We start from the raw sequence: 15,504 nt of genomic DNA on the forward strand, positions 1-15,504 counted from the left end.
ATGTAGTCCTCTGCAAACCTATGTTGGTATCATGCCTTAAGTGTGTCTTCAACAACCACACACACACACAAGTTTGCACATTTACATGAATTTTGTGGAATTCATATTTCATTGTATTTGTCTAAATGCATACTAATGCAGACTGTAGATATATTTATGAGTGACGTTTACCAACACAATGGCTTGGCCGTAACACACTCACCCATTATCTCTATCTCTCTCTCTCTCTCTCACTCACAGAGAGAGAGAGAGAATGTTACCTTGTGTGTAATTCAAAGTTATTGTTGATCTATCTGCACTCTTAATGTTGCTGATTTCTACAAGGCAAAAAATTAACTTAAAACTTAGTTCCCTGGCCCCATTCGTCTTTGTAAGTAAATGTTCTTTTTTTGCCTTTCCTATTTTGTCAGAATGCACCAGAATGCTTAGTTTGTTTGTGAAAATCACAAACAAAAAAAAATCAGCCCCCCCTCAAATAAATTCCACCAGCCGCCACTGCATTTTACCATGGAGTACACCTCCCATAGGCCTAAGCAGTGTCCTGGAGGAGAAATCAAAGAAAATAGCTGTGAAAGAAAGATTCAGAATGGCCTGTCTTGGTTTAAAGCCCACTCGCCACCACGACAAGGCGCAGGCCAGCAGTGGGAACATATAAGACTGGAAAAACATGAATAGACTGAAGAGCACAAGACATAAGGCGTTTTACCTAATTTTTCCTCCAGACTAAGGGTCTCAAGTCTGTGCTCCAATAGATGATCTACCACATTCATGTTGTCGATTCGTTTTCGTTTGTGTGACTCCGGCATGTTTGTTAGCAAAGTTACCCTTCTCCTTCTCTTCTTCGCTACCGGCCGGACTTCTTGCGCGCGGCACGTGAGGTAGGTGGAAGCAGAGCCCGTCTACGAAGAGCCTGGGCACTCCCTATACGCCCCATTGTACCGATTTTGGTTGTAGTTCCATGAGACACCCACTAGGGGTGATCGCGGGCGAGTCCAGATTGAATGGGAGTCTATGGGGCTAAACGGCTAATTATGCCTCTTTCACCTGCTTGTCGTTGAAATATCGCAAATTTTATTGTAGATTCCGCAAGTTCAATATAGATTATGGTTCAAAAGTCAAATGAGTGAGTACTTATGTCCTTTCGATTTCTTACAGTTTGGGCCGTTGTTGGCCATACACGCTAGCATTCTGCTAATGAATGCTGATTGGTCAGGGACGGATTTGCGACTGATTACGACCAGAGAGAGACCCCTCTTACGGCATCTGAAGCTGAAGAGCAATCAGAAACGTGTTAACTCAATTTTTGAGTACTGTATTTATATTTTCCTGCAGGTCCTTTATTTTTTAGATAGTATGGTGAAAGTAGGCTACATGGGCATAAATGGAATTTCTTCCATTTCTTTCGTTCAATGTTCAATGTGTTATATACATGGTAGGTACGGTATGACCACCTTAAATAATACAGTCAATATCCCGCTCAATATCATTTAATCTGTCAGTCTATTTTTCGAAAATAAAGATAGTTTAAAAAAGAAATGCCTCGTAAATGTGCAATGATAAACTGCACTTACATTGGAAAGGGATTGTCCGTCTTTTCGTTTACCAAGGACAGAAAAAGGTAACGTTCTTGCTTGCTCCTGTATGAATGGTCCTAGGCTACCTGAGGCTTCACCTGGTAATGAAAGTTGCGCTGGAGCCCGGGTAATATCGCACATGGCTTATTCAAGTTGCGCGCTAGACATTCTCTAAAGTGTCGAGACTCAAGCACTTAACTTACCTTAACCGATTGTTCCATACAAATGGTTAGTTAACGATTTAACAACTTCAACATCTGCTATTACAGTCGTTATTTTTTTGTAGGACTTGGGCTAATGACCTTGCACAGAGGGAAACCACATCTACACCACTTGTCATTGATTTCTATGCATTCACTGATCTTTACAGATGGGTTTGTTTTAAGCCATTGAATATACCGTAATTGCTCTGCCATGCAACACATTATAAGCTACACATGTTTGTTAAATGAGAAATATGGTCTGGATCACATTGAAACAGTAACAGTTGTATAACAGTAATTATACAAACATTATACCAACATTGCAACAGGCAAGTTTATTCAAACATCACACTAACAAGAACACAATAAGAACAGTAACTAATAAAAAAAAAGATAAATGATTTAACAACACTGAACATACTGAACAGAGGTAGGGGAAAAGGACAGAGGAAGAAGACTTGTCCGTTGTCACAGCATCAAGGTCCGACTGTAGAGATCAAGAAAGGAAGAGGCATGAGGAGAACAACAGAACACTGCTCTCTAGCAGATTGTTTACTGATGTAAACTAAATTGATGCAGTCTTAAAATTATGATTCTAATCCAGGTTTCTATTTTAGGAGAAAGAAATGGCTCATAATCGTTACTAAAAAAAAAGCTTTATCATCGGCACTAGTGAGGATTAGAAAAAACACTCTCTGTAAGTAACATACATATGTAAAACATTCGCGCATTTCTTTTTTTTACATTAGCTCACTAAAACTCTGTAACTAGGGCAAAAAAAAAGCCTTACCTCCAACAGCTGGTGTTAACGTTGCGGGACAAGGGAAGTGCTTTAGAAACTGCCGTAAAGTAGTACCTCTGACAGTATTACAGTGTGTGACGTCATCGCATGTTTTTAACGCCTTTTTAGAACAGATACGTGACCTTAAAAAATGCAATATTCAGCTGAGTTTATTATCTTAGCCCCACCCTTTGATAGCAACTTTAAAATTACTTGACAAAAAATTACATCGTGAGAAAAGTGGATTCTGAGGATAAAACCCCGTTGGCTCCCATTCATTCTGGACTCGCCTACGAGCGCCCCGCGTGGTCAAAGATTATTACTGCAACCAGTCCAGAAACCCGGAACTAACCCGCGAGTGCCAGTTCTCCTCATATTAGACATTCTCTGGTGGAAGGTCACTCGAGTCATGGCTCGTCACGTGCCTCACCCTACAGCCAATGAACTGTGAAAAACGAAATGACGCTGTAGTGGAACGAACCATATATGTCTATGGTGGTCCCGGTGGGGCTAGCCCCACCAGGAAGTAAAATAATCTCCGTCCACTTCAACAGAGAAACACTCTGAGCATGCGCATTTCAATGTTTCAAGTCCAATACACATTGCATTGGGCTGGTGCTTTATTATGTCCATGGGCTGGTGGGGCTAGAGAGCCCCTCTTGCCCCTCCAGACGAACTCAGCCGGAAGAAGCAAGCCAGGGTCGACTAAAAATTGAATAAAAGCGCCGAATTTATTAATTTATAGTACTTTCTGGGGAGATTATTTTTTTAATATAAATTAATATAAAATATAATATAAACAATATATATTATATTTTTTATATATATATATTCATTTTCATCGGTCAGTCGCCACTGGTTGGGCATGGGTTCAAGTTTATGGCAATTAAACGTGAACCAATAAAAGCGAAGCACTCACTAATGGTAATGAGGTGCTTTAAAGTAAGGCTTTCTCAGCAGTGCTAACGGTGGTTCCACTGAAGTTGGGAATGGAAGGTAGCCTACATTGGGTGTCAAACTAATAGTAGGCTAGCAGGCTGGATGAACTAATACATATTCCCTGATAATCTTTAATCGTTTTAGTATTTTTTACTAGTTAAGTAATATGATGCAATTTCGGCTCTTGTTAAACAGAGAGAAGGGTTTCCATTTAGTTGTTGTTTGGTAATTAAAGTTCCTTGGATCCATGCGAATAAGGAATGAATGCCCTGCTGGTACAGAATAAGTGTGGGTTTTCAAAGAGTTCATAACAAAGACGACTCAGTTTTGGAAGCTTTTATTATTTGATGTGAGCAATTATCACTCCCCAAAGTCAAGGAAACTGCAAAGAAGGTTTTTGTGCATCAGAAATCTCTCCACATTTAACACATGACATATCAACCCTTAATATTTGGTCCATAATTCTTAATTATTTTTTTAATAATTAATCGAATATTTGAGATATAAAAAGGTTAGTGAATATGACAAAAACACAATGGCACCGAGCATAGCATAAAGATAACCAACTCGAATTTGTTTCAGTAAATATCAACTTAATATGATGATGCTAAACTAAACAGCCTCCAAACCAATGGTTCAGCTGTGGGAGTCCTCACACAACTTGCTCATAAGTCCCAAAGTAGGACTATGTGAAGACTATCTGTAGGCTGGATGCTGCTTCCAGCCTACAGATAGTCTCCTCATATCCCAGCACTGACCCAATGTTCCCCTTGACTCTGCATAGCCTCCTCCCTTACCCACAACCGCCCCTCCTTGCTCTCCTAAAAACACTTAATGCACACACTTATTGTATGGTGTACATCCTGGCACTTAAAACAAGTACTTGGCATTATGGAGCGTATTTTCCTAGCTATCTTGGTGGTATACGGGGAATGTGCGGCTAGGTTAACCTAGCCATTTCAATAACAATATCTTTACTGTGCCAACAGCGATACATTGTTGTGACCCTTCACCTAACAAATGCACTTAAGTGAGTCGCTTTGGATAAAAGCATCTGCTAAATGCCCTTATTGTGAATGTCATGTTAAAACCATGGGACCCCGAGCCCATCATACATCTACACCTGCTAGTTGTACGGTTCACCTCAGGACAAAAACCTCTATTTTCCCGAGGCCGTGTGGTGTAGACTGATCCTCAATAAGTAGCAGGAGTGTGTTAGTTCCCTAGAGGCTGGTGGGGAATGAAGTGACCCACATGGAGGCCAGAGGAGGGGTCAGGGGTCGTGGGGTGTGATGGGGTCAAGCTGGGCTCCAATTGGAGGTACCAAGGGAAAACGAACATGGCTGCCTAAGGATGTTAGCAGTAAGAAGTTTCACAAATGACTTGACATGACAAAAAATAAATGAAAGGAGATGGATTTTTGGATACAGTTCTGTTTTCTCTGCGGTATGTGCAGTTTATAGTCATTGCCAATGCACTGAAAGTAAAAGGGACTTAAATCAATGCCATGTCACGCAGTATAAAATGGAACTTTTTGTTCGAGTTGTTCCAAAAGCTGTCTCACCAGTAATAAGTAATGTTAATCTCATTAGGATCTGGAGAGGGAAATGAACGTGGTATAAACATATATATATATTTTTTTTGATATTTCAACTTTTAGTTTTATTGAAACTCGTAAGAATTCGGTGTAGCACGCATGTATCACATACTTTTGCATTAACCTTGCTCTCATAGGAATGACGTTGTTTCAAACAACTCGCAACTGAAGAAACTCTTTGACTGATCGCCGCTTCTATATAAAACATGTTTTTATTGAATCTTATAGTTTGTATATTAAAGCATTAAGTATTTTTAGTTTGTTTGGGTGTTTCTGTAAGTTCATGAGTGTGCGAACATTAACACGCGTTGCCGCATTTGAGTGTGTGAGTGTGTGTGTGTGTGTGTGTGTGTGTGTGTGTGTGTGTGTGTGTGTGTGTGTGTGTGTGTGTGTGTGTGTGTGTGTGTGTGTGTGTGTGTGTGTGAGTGTGTGCGTGTGTGTGCGTGTGAGTGAGTGTGTTTGTGTGTGTGAGTGTGTGTGTTGGTCTTGCAGCACATCTCGCGTAGCGTTCTTTCGAGCGTGGCGGGTCACCTGACCGCCCCTCAGCGTAGCCTGCAGAAGGACACAAGAAAGAGAGGCTGAGTCAAGCAAGTGTTTCCCCTGGCCAGAGTCTCCAGCTGGACACACCACTAGCTGGAACGCAGAGCTGGAAGGGAAACGGCCCAGATGGGGACCGGGAACCCAGAGTTCTCTGGAAATTTGGAAGAAACATCAAGAGGTTATGTCCAAACCCTCCATTCCTTTGTGAATCCAGCTACAAGCCGCTCCAAAACACCTCCCAGTATAAACAGCTGAGATTTAAAATGGGACTGACTTCTACAACCAATGCTATGCAATGAACAATATTATGTTTGAAGCTGAATTATGCCATGTTCGGTGTGGATCATCTCCCTAAATGTCAGAACACATTTTGTTATTCCTGTTATTACTTTGGTCTCCAATATGTTGACTGACTGTGGAGTGACTATGGAGGGAGTGTGGAATGGCTGTGTGGAATGGAGTGACAGCGAAGTGACGATGGAGTGACTGTGGAATGACTTCGGAGTGACTATGGAGTGGGTAGACTGACTGGGGAGTGACTGGGGATTGAGTGGAGTGACTTTGGAGGGACAGTGGAGTGAGTGTGGAGTGACTGAGGAGTGAGTGGAGTGACTTTGGTCGGACAGTAGAGTGACTGTGGAGTGAGTGACGTGAGTAGAGTGACTGTGGAGTGAGTGACGTGAGAAGAGTGACTGTGGAGTGACTGTGGAGTGAGTGACGTGAGTAGAGTGACTGCGGAGTGACTGTGGAGTGAGTGACGTGAGTAGAGTGACTGCGGAGTGACTGTGGAGTGAGTGACGTGACTGTGTCACCTGTTCAATTGGGGCTCTGTGTCCTTCTTGGCCTTCTTGGTCTTGACTTTGCAGCCGCTGAAGGCGCTGCTGTCTCTGACCTGCTTGCCTTTCTGCAGCACTGGTGAAGCACACAGGGCGTCTGGGCGGATGCGACTGGAATCCATCCACCTGTCCACAGCAGGAGAAGAAGACCATGAATCGGTTGGTGACTAGCTCTACCAAGGTCATGTTTGATTAACAGCAAAACAAAAGAATAAAAGGGGATTGGATTTCTTTTTTTACAAATGATGGAAATGGTCAAATGAATGTTTTGTGTTGAGATTTGTTGTTCTATCATTCGATTTTGTTATTATATTTATGAAGCGATTTTCAGCAAATTGTAGATGCATCTCATTGATGAGCACGGAGCGATTAGGCATCTTGCTCAAGTATGATATGAACACTGAACCAAAAACCTTAAGACCCAACCAAGCCACTGTGCTACCCCCTACAACTATAGCACATTTATGGTACCTGTGTAGATACATGTATAGTCTATTTACGGTACGAGTATAGTCTACGCATGGTATGTGTATAATCTATGTACGTTACGCGTCTAGTGTGTATTGTACGTCTCTAGTGTGTATGGTATGTGTATGATGTGTGTATGGCCTATGTACCTTACATGTCTTGTGTGTATGGTATGTGGTACGGTGTGTGCATGGCCTGTGTACGGTACGTGTCTAGTTTGTATGGTACGTGTCTAGTGTGTATGGTATGTGTCTAGTGAGTATGGTATGTGTACAGTGTTGTGTATGGCCTGTGTGCGGTACGTGTTTGCCGTGTCCCCGGTACCGTCGGAGCGGGGCCAGGGTGCAGGAGCAGGTCCAGGGGTTCTGGGCCAGGGTGAGGTTGGTGAGGGTGCTGAACTCCAGGCTCCGTGGCAGGGACCTCAGCTTGTTGCCCTCCAGGTGCAGGGACTTGACCGCCGTCACGCCGGTGAACGCACCGTCTGAGAACTGAGGACCCCAACAGAAACGCATTGGACCTCAATGTACGCATCTTCACCTTTGTCCTCCGGGGATGTCGACCCTATCGTTTGTAGTTTATGATGTATCTGTGCAGCTGTGAAAAATGGGCAACAGGTTCGAGGCCACATTCGCAGACGATGTTTGATATACATCCAAGCAAACCAGAGCTGAACCTGAATTTCCACCTAAGGTGCAGCCTGTGTTTGTGCCAAGGCCCAGAGCTGTTGGAGAGCTATATACAGAAGCATACAGCACGGAGAGCTACTGAGCTCTGGCCATTTGGCTTCAGAGCAGAGCTACAGACCATCACCTCCTAAACAGTCTTCATCCTGTCCGCTTTGATGTTCCTAAAGAGGCAGAGGAAGGTGTGCTCCGAACGGGCCTTTGATTTATCATCGTCTTCAATTCTCCCTGCAGTTGAGCAGCTGTCAACTTGTGCTTTGGAAATTTCCACTGCAGTGGCTGGAGCAAATATGAGGAGAGGTGGAGGCAGGGTACGCCGAAGGAGAACATTAGAGGAGGTGGAGGCTGAGGGAGAACATAAGAGGAGAGGTGGAGTCTTGGTAGGTGAAAGGAGAACATTAGAGGAGAGGTTGAGGCTGGAGGAGAACATCAGAGAGGAGGTGGAGGTTCGGGGAACCCATTAGAGGAGGTGAAGGCTGGAGCAGATCATTAGAGGAGAGGTGGAGGCCGGGTATTAAAGTAGTGGAAGATGGATGACTTCCAGCATGGGTAGGTTGTTTTTCTCTTTCTCCTGCTCTCTCTCTCTCTCTCTCGCTCTCTCTCTCTCTCTCTCTCTCTCTCTCTCTCTCTCTCTCTCTCTCTCTCTCTCTCTCTCTCTCTCTCTCTCTCTCTCTCTCTCTCTCTCTCTCTCTCTCTCTCTCTCTCTCTCTCTCTCTCTCTCTCTCTCTCTCTCTCTCTCTCTCTCTCTCTCTCTCTCCTCCCTCTCTGGTCCACTCCTCTGCCAGGAAAGGCTTGCAAAGGGCCCAATTGTCCATTCACAGAGGGCACTGCTGGGCTAAAAATACTGGCTTCATCGTGGGACGTGGAACACCCCCCCGTCCCCCCCGTCCCCCCGTCCCCCCGCCCCCTCCGTCGCACTCTATTTACCTGTCTGCTAACCTCTGCTGACCTGTTTACAAGTCCCTCCGAGGTGATAGGAGAGCACATACAGAGCTGAAAATAACACCTTGTGCAATAAATAGCCTGGGACATGCTTGGCCAGAGTCCAGCAAATAAAAACAACCTAGTAATACCCGCGTTTGGCCTGGAAAGTGGCTTAATCCATCTGGCTGTATTTGCTCCCCCACCGCCCCTCTCCCACCAACCAGCCCCACCCACATCCCCTGCTGTTACCACCTGGTTCTCACACAGTCACCAAGCTCCCAGAGAGTTTGTTATTTCACAATTTCCACCCCCGTCTCCGATGTCTCAATAGTGTGGCAAAAGGTTCGTGCAAGTATCGGATCAACCTCAAATATGCTCTGAAATGAGACATGAATGGCACGGCGACCGAGACACAGAGCGTTTACTGTACGCTGTTCAATGTAGAAATGAAGGTGCTGAATAAACAGCCGGAGAGTTCGCTGTTTGCTGTGCAGTCACAGCCCACTCACATCTGTATCATATCTGAGAATCATCTCTGGAGGTATGGCATGCTGTGGTGATACTCTTTAAGAGAGCTCTTTATTTTGACTTCTAAACTGTACAACTGAGAGTTGTAACAACTCAAAGATTGTGTCCTGAGACACACATTGACAAAAAACAAAACAGAGGGACACCACTGATGGATACCATTGATGGTTAAATACATATACTAACTGTTCTATCGTTAATGCTGGAACGATGTTAAAAAATATGCATTTACCATTCTGGCAGAGTTCCATCATTCTATTAAAACATTAACCACGCAGTCGGTATGTGTCGTTGTTAGCCCGTGCCCTGGGGTTAACTACATGGGCTGCTAACAGCACACCGTGGCCTGGGAGAGGCTAAAGGTTGTGGTCACATGTGGCACATTTGCATATTTTGTAAATATGTCTGTGGGAAAGGAAAAGGAGATGTTTGCCCAAGTCACACAAATGGTCGCTCTCAAATGAGATATACATTTTTGGATAACTAAAAGATTGTGGGTGCTATACTGATCACTTGAAATGTTACACCAGTGATGGTTTCAGCCCTTCAAAATATTTGAAATACATAAAACAATATTTTCGGTTGCGACTGATTGCCACACATTGTCTTTTTTTACACACAATTGAAAGGGTCTGAACAAATATATCAAGGTCGGCCCGTGGTGAAAATCCATATCGTAACACAATATCTCTGATCCTCAATTTCCTGGCCTCCATCTCGTCTCAACAGCCTACCTTCATCAGACCCATGTTATCCAGGTGCAGCCTCTCCATGTAGCGTCCGAAGCTCTGGAAGGCCAGGTCCGGGATGTTCCTCATGGGGTTCCTGCCCAGCGTGAGCTCCTCCACCACCCTCAGCTTGCTCATGGCGGCGAGGGGGTAGGAGGTCAGCCTGTTCCGGTCCAGGTGCAGGATGGCCAGGTTCTCCACGTCGTCCAGAGAGCCCGGCTGTAGGGCGCTCAGCTGGTTGCCGCTCATGTGCAGCCACCGCAGGTCCTTGGCCCCCGTGAAGGTCCCCGGCCGGATCTCCTGGAGCCGGTTGTCGTTGAGCTGCAGGATGAACAGGTTGACCATGGGCGCGAACACGCCCTTGGGCAGGTCGGCGATGCGGTTGCCGTCCAGGTAGAGGTAGGTGAGCTCCGCCAGGTCTTCGAAGGCGCCGGGCTTGATGCTGGCGATGTCGTTGTTGGACAGGTAGAGGTAGACGAGCTTCTTGAGCCCCTTGAAGGCCTGGCCGGCGACCTCGCGGATCTGACAGTGCTGCAGGTGCAGCGACACCAGGCCCGTGCTCTCGCTGAAGGAGCCCGAGGGCAGGCTGCCCAGGGGGTTTCTCTGCATGTTGAGCAGCTTGGTGGCCTCCGACACCCGGGGGATCTTCTTCAGGCCCACGTTGTCGCAGATGACGTGCTGGAGGTCCCCGTGGCAGTGGCACTGGCTGGGGCATGTCGCCGGGGCTGCCTGGGCCGCGGGCGCCAGCACCAGGAGACAGCTCCCCAGCAGCAGTAAGGAAGACACCCAACACATGCCTCTCACCTGGCGATCGCAGAAACGCCAACAGGCTGCAAAGTCGTCCGTTACCCTTTACCTTTCGGAGCTCGGACAACAACCCGCTGTGAAAAAGATCTTTTTTAAAAGGAAAAGCCGAGCCCGTTGCAGAGGTAGAGGGTGTGAGAGAGAGAGAGAGAGAGAGAGAGAGGGAGAAGGAGAGAAGGGTAGAGGCAAAAGGTGAACTGGTGGATATGTGAGAAAGCAGAGAGAAGGTTGTGTGACTTTGAGAGAAGCAGAGCGGTGCAGCGAGACGCTTTGAGACGAGGGCGGCAAGTCGACAGAACACAGCAGTATTTATAACATTTATTTGAAGGGAGGCAAAGAAACCTGAGGAGGGCTCTTACAGGGTTCGGACATTGAAAATAAAAGGTGTCTTATCAGGATTCAAAACTATAATAAACAGGTGACTGTTCCCTGACATAAAACATACCAATAGGAATAATTAAATAGAATAAAAATAATTGATATTCATAGGTATAGATACAATTGTAGAATGCAATATAATACATATATGTTAACAATGTGCATAACCATATGAATAGTGACAATATCATGTCATTTGTTATACATGCATTAGTATTATACAGATCAGAGGAGCATGTCCCCTTGTCTGTCAAGGATATTAGGTTTGGTACATGGAGACGCCGGGTCGGGCATCGCTATTGTTTGCCAGTCTGGTGTCAGGAAACAGACACTCCTGTGTTTTATAAACTAAAATATCTTCCAGATGTTTGGCAAGGTGTTTCAAGTCATAACAATTGGAAAGGTTCTCTCTTTCTCCGTTTTTCTTCCCCGTCTCGCCGAGAAGTGAAGGTTCTTAGATGCCAACGTTTAATTCTATGCTTATTTTTTTCGCCTCTTCATGTAAGGAGTGGAATCTTATATAAAGGGTCTCTGTGGTGCACCTTGGGACGCGCTGAGGCGATTGGGGCTATTGAGTTTCCGTAGTTCAGGATGGAAAAGGTAGGAGCCACAGAGTTATGCTCAAGGTTACGCTCAAGGTGTGTCGCTGCGAGGAATGCTGGGTTATACAGCGGAGCCCCTCCAGCCCCCAGCTCTGAGGGGCTTTAGGTGGATAGATGGAGGAGGTGATGAGGACATGCTTCTGCGCCCTTCCGGCCCCTACCCCTTGGCTCTGGCCCCCGACTGCCATGGCCACCCAGATGGATGGATTTCTGTAGGGGCCCGTCTCTCCACCCAGGATAACTGGAATCTAGAGTTTGCTCAAGAAATGTAACATTTTATTGGGAATGTCACATCTTCGATAAAGAAATGTCCAGGTAGACCTTCGCAGCATCTGCTTCCCTCCTGCATCTCCTATTCCGTCCACCAGGAAAACATAAATCAGATGGACCTTAAACAGAACAGTGTATGCATCAGTATGTGCATTACACCTGCATATTGTGTCTTGCGTGGAACAGCACCATGACCCACTAAAACGTTCACAGTATTAATCTTAACCAAAGTTAAGCAAAACTAAATAAAACGACTATTACTAATTGTGGTTGTAATTCAATCAATGTGTTTCACATTTTGTAATTTCTTGTTCATTTTAATGTTTGCATTAACTTTCTTAAAGCTAGGTTAGGCAATTTAGAGAAACCAGCCAGAGTAAACTATTTTCAAAAGAAAGTATCCTTCTCAGGCCTACCTCAGAAGCCACTCCCCCAAAACACGTGACAGCACAACAGGTCTGCCTAGCCTTGTGGAAGACCCCTGTCAGGCGCAATGGGTGCAATGCATGGGCATGTGAGTGCAGATAGCTAGGTAGGTAGGGAGATGGACAGGTAGGCCAGCATATCGTTTCATTCAGGCTGAATAAAATGATTACAGATCTGCGACAGCCACAGATACTGGGACTTTAATATTATTATTATTTAGGAATTTGTTGCATATTAATTGTTTTGAGGTGTGTATATGTGTCATATAGCCCTTATTCTGTTTATTTTAGTGTGTTTAATGTGTAAAAATATCATCAAACTAATAATTACGTACATTGATCAAGTAGGTCAATGTACTCATCGTATATTTATTTAATTTGGATTTAAATCAGAGGACATGGAGAATAGTCTCGCTAATGGAAAGAAAATGTTTTGCACCCGAGATGTTGAATTGTCGAAATGTTTGAATCCACATAATCTACACTTTTCCCCCTCAACTCGATAAGATTCAGAAGATCAAACTAAGTGAGTAGGTGGAGAGATTAGTTAGATTTGGATGAAAGAAAAAGGAAATGATTTCTTATTGGAATGTAAGAAGCTAACACATATTTTCCCTCTTCTTCCTGTTCTGTCACCAGGTCTAGACTGAGAGATTCCAGGAGACGCCCATGGCATTGTATCGGGACTTTGAATATACAGATGAAATGTTAGAAATATTTGAACCGTCACCCAAAATAATGGTTGCAACAATAAACAGAGAATTTCCGAAGAATCCAGGGACGATTGTGATTAGACCCAGGTGTTGCAAACCAAACTATTTAATCCACAAATTCACTTTCATATTACGTTATCAGAGTTGAACATGTGTATACATTTTTTTCACCAAACTGACAAGCAGATATACAATTTTTTGCCTTTAAATTCCATTCAGACCGACACACACACACACACACACACACACACACACACACAGACCAAGGTACATGCAACGACTACATACCTGGCACTGGGCAGCAGGATCGCATGTCGTCTAGACCGGAGTTTAAGACCAGGAATAGCTCTTAGGGGCCCGGATCAAAACAAACAAGGGCTCCTGGCTCAAGGCTCCGGCCTCCACTCTTTGGATTCCTTGGGTTTCTATTTTGGATCGAGATGTGATTCCAACATTTTTCTCATGCAGCACTAAATAATAGTTCCCGTCAGTTTTCAATGTCTTGCTCTTGAGAAACCACTGAAATATTAAATAATCAAAGGGAGAGGAATGCTCCCAGTTAGCAAACCAGTTGCCAGATACACCAAAATAATTTGCCATTGTTCAGGATATTTGTGTCGTTTAGTTATTTATCTTAGACTAGGTGTGAGCTGTGGATAATTTAGTACATTTATTTGGATGTGCTTTTACATAAATCTATAAAGCAGAGACTGATTGTTGCCAATAACAGAAATTCCTTTGGTAGATTCCTTGCTGAGAAAGGCCTCAGTGTCGCCCTCATGTGGTTATTTAAAACCCCGCATTCTTCATTACCTCCTCCAGTCATACACCAATACGCTATTATCCCGTCCTTAAATTACAATTTAATCCCTATCAATTCGTAGGTTCTTATTAAAGACTACGATAGAATACGATACACTGCGTTTCTGTATCTCATTTTTGAAGTGTATGCTATCTACATCCTTTGTGAATAGACATAAATGTGACTGTAAAGTTTTACTTAAAAAAAAAAAGGGACACGGAAATTTGCAGTGCATTTGGGTGGGGCGTTTATTTGCTAAATATAGGAAAAATTAAGCAACACTCAAGCTCAAACTGGAACAAGTGAAGTAGTTTTTTGAGCAGCAAAATTTAACACATGACGCCTAATCGAAGGATTCCCCTCCAGTCAGACTTTCAAAAGTTAAAAGAATCATGGACTTTGTTGGAACCACTTCACAGCCTGACTCCTTCATAAAGACGTTGTTTAGCTAGAATACTGTTTTGAGACCCAATGACGTTTAGGTGATAATAGACCATCACTCTTTTCATCCAGTGATATTTCCAGCAGAGTGGTAGGGTTGCTGTGCTCCTATACTATTTACGTTTTTTAATCCAATGTTCATTTCATAATGTTGTATCAAATCCTACAATCCATTAACATCATTGTTTTAGAACTGGGAAATAATTAAATTCTTACATAATGAGGTGAAAAAGGAAAAAAACGAAATTGAAAAAACAATGAATTCGTCTTACAACAATACTCTCTTGCATGACTGGACTTTTAAGAGACTCGATTCCATGCATGCAGAGCTCGAACCGCTAATACATTGTTTGCTCCCTTTACAAATTGATGGAGTGAACCCCTATCGGATAGTCATGGGCAACATTGATCAAGCTTTAACTTCGATTTGGCCATCAATCAATTTGTCCATTTTGAAAAGCAATTGAGTTCTAGGAATGGTCTCCAACTGGACATGGGTACTTTGCCTCAAGCTCCTCCCTTCTTCTCCATCAGGTGCTCTATCTGCTTCTGTCTCCTTTCCAGGACCTCCTGCAGCTTTGCATCATTGCGGGCCCGCTCCTTGGCTCTGAGCTCTTCCACGTCCCCGAAGAACATATTGCTGGGGGAGGATACCAATAATAAATGACATTAGATATACCGCAATCAATTCTATGGCACAGAAGAAAGACATTCCTTCTGTTTAACTCCAGTCCCCAGATGTCCTGGGTCCCAAGGACTTCAGTCCCCGCCTGAGGTCCTTCTGGGTTTTTCGGGAACCTGGACCCTGTGGTCCATGGCACTTTGGGCCCCGTACTGGGATCCTTGGAACCAAACCCAACCCATGAACAAACTTGACCTTAAAACCAAACCTTGAGACTAGAAGCATACCCTGACCCGAAAACCAAAACCTTACCCTAAAACCAAAACCCACCCCGACAACAATCTCCACCTTAAAATAAACATAGTGGCTATTCGTACGGCGACCGTAAGAATAGCAATTAGGCTATTCGTACGGCGCGCCGTAAAAGTACTGCATTAGTCTATTTTCACGGCAGGTTAGGGTTAGGGTAAGGGTTAGGGTTAGGGTTATTACTATAATTAATTACTATAATTACGGTCGGCCCGGTTAGGGTTAGGGTTAGCGCCGAGCAGACTGATAGGTCAAGTGCGGTCACGTGACAAGCTCGGTCCCCGTACGAATAGCCACTGCCTAAAATAAAACCCTGAAACTAGAAGCAAACCCTAAC

General features: G+C 44.2%; 1 protein-coding gene across 1 annotated transcript; it reads right to left on the reverse strand.

Moving 5' to 3' along the window:
* Positions 1–3,818: 3,818 nt before the first annotated feature.
* chad (chondroadherin) lies at positions 3,819–10,899 on the reverse strand. Its single transcript, XM_060037055.1, has 4 exons — positions 9,808–10,899; positions 7,263–7,426; positions 6,447–6,596; positions 3,819–5,646 (listed from the first exon to the last, which is right to left on the reverse strand). Exons 1-4 carry the CDS (start codon positions 10,594–10,596, stop codon positions 5,637–5,639), a joined length of 1,113 nt encoding a protein of 370 aa, XP_059893038.1. The 5' UTR covers positions 10,597–10,899; the 3' UTR covers positions 3,819–5,636.
* Positions 10,900–15,504: the final 4,605 nt, after the last annotated feature.

Source organism: Gadus macrocephalus, chromosome 18 (genome assembly GCF_031168955.1).
Source record: "Gadus macrocephalus chromosome 18, ASM3116895v1".
Lineage (NCBI taxonomy): Eukaryota > Metazoa > Chordata > Actinopteri > Gadiformes > Gadidae > Gadus > Gadus macrocephalus.

Coding starts and splice junctions, on each gene's coding strand:
- chad (XM_060037055.1), bottom strand. CDS start 10,596: ATGTGTTGGGTGTCTTCCTTACTGCTGCTGGGGAGCTGTCTCCTGGTG. Junction 7,427..9,807: donor ATAACATGGGTCTGATGAAG/GTAGGCTGTTGA, acceptor TGGGGTCCTCAG/TTCTCAGACGGTGCGTTCAC. Junction 6,597..7,262: donor ACCCTGGCCCCGCTCCGACG/GTACCGGGGACA, acceptor TGCTGTGGACAG/GTGGATGGATTCCAGTCGCA.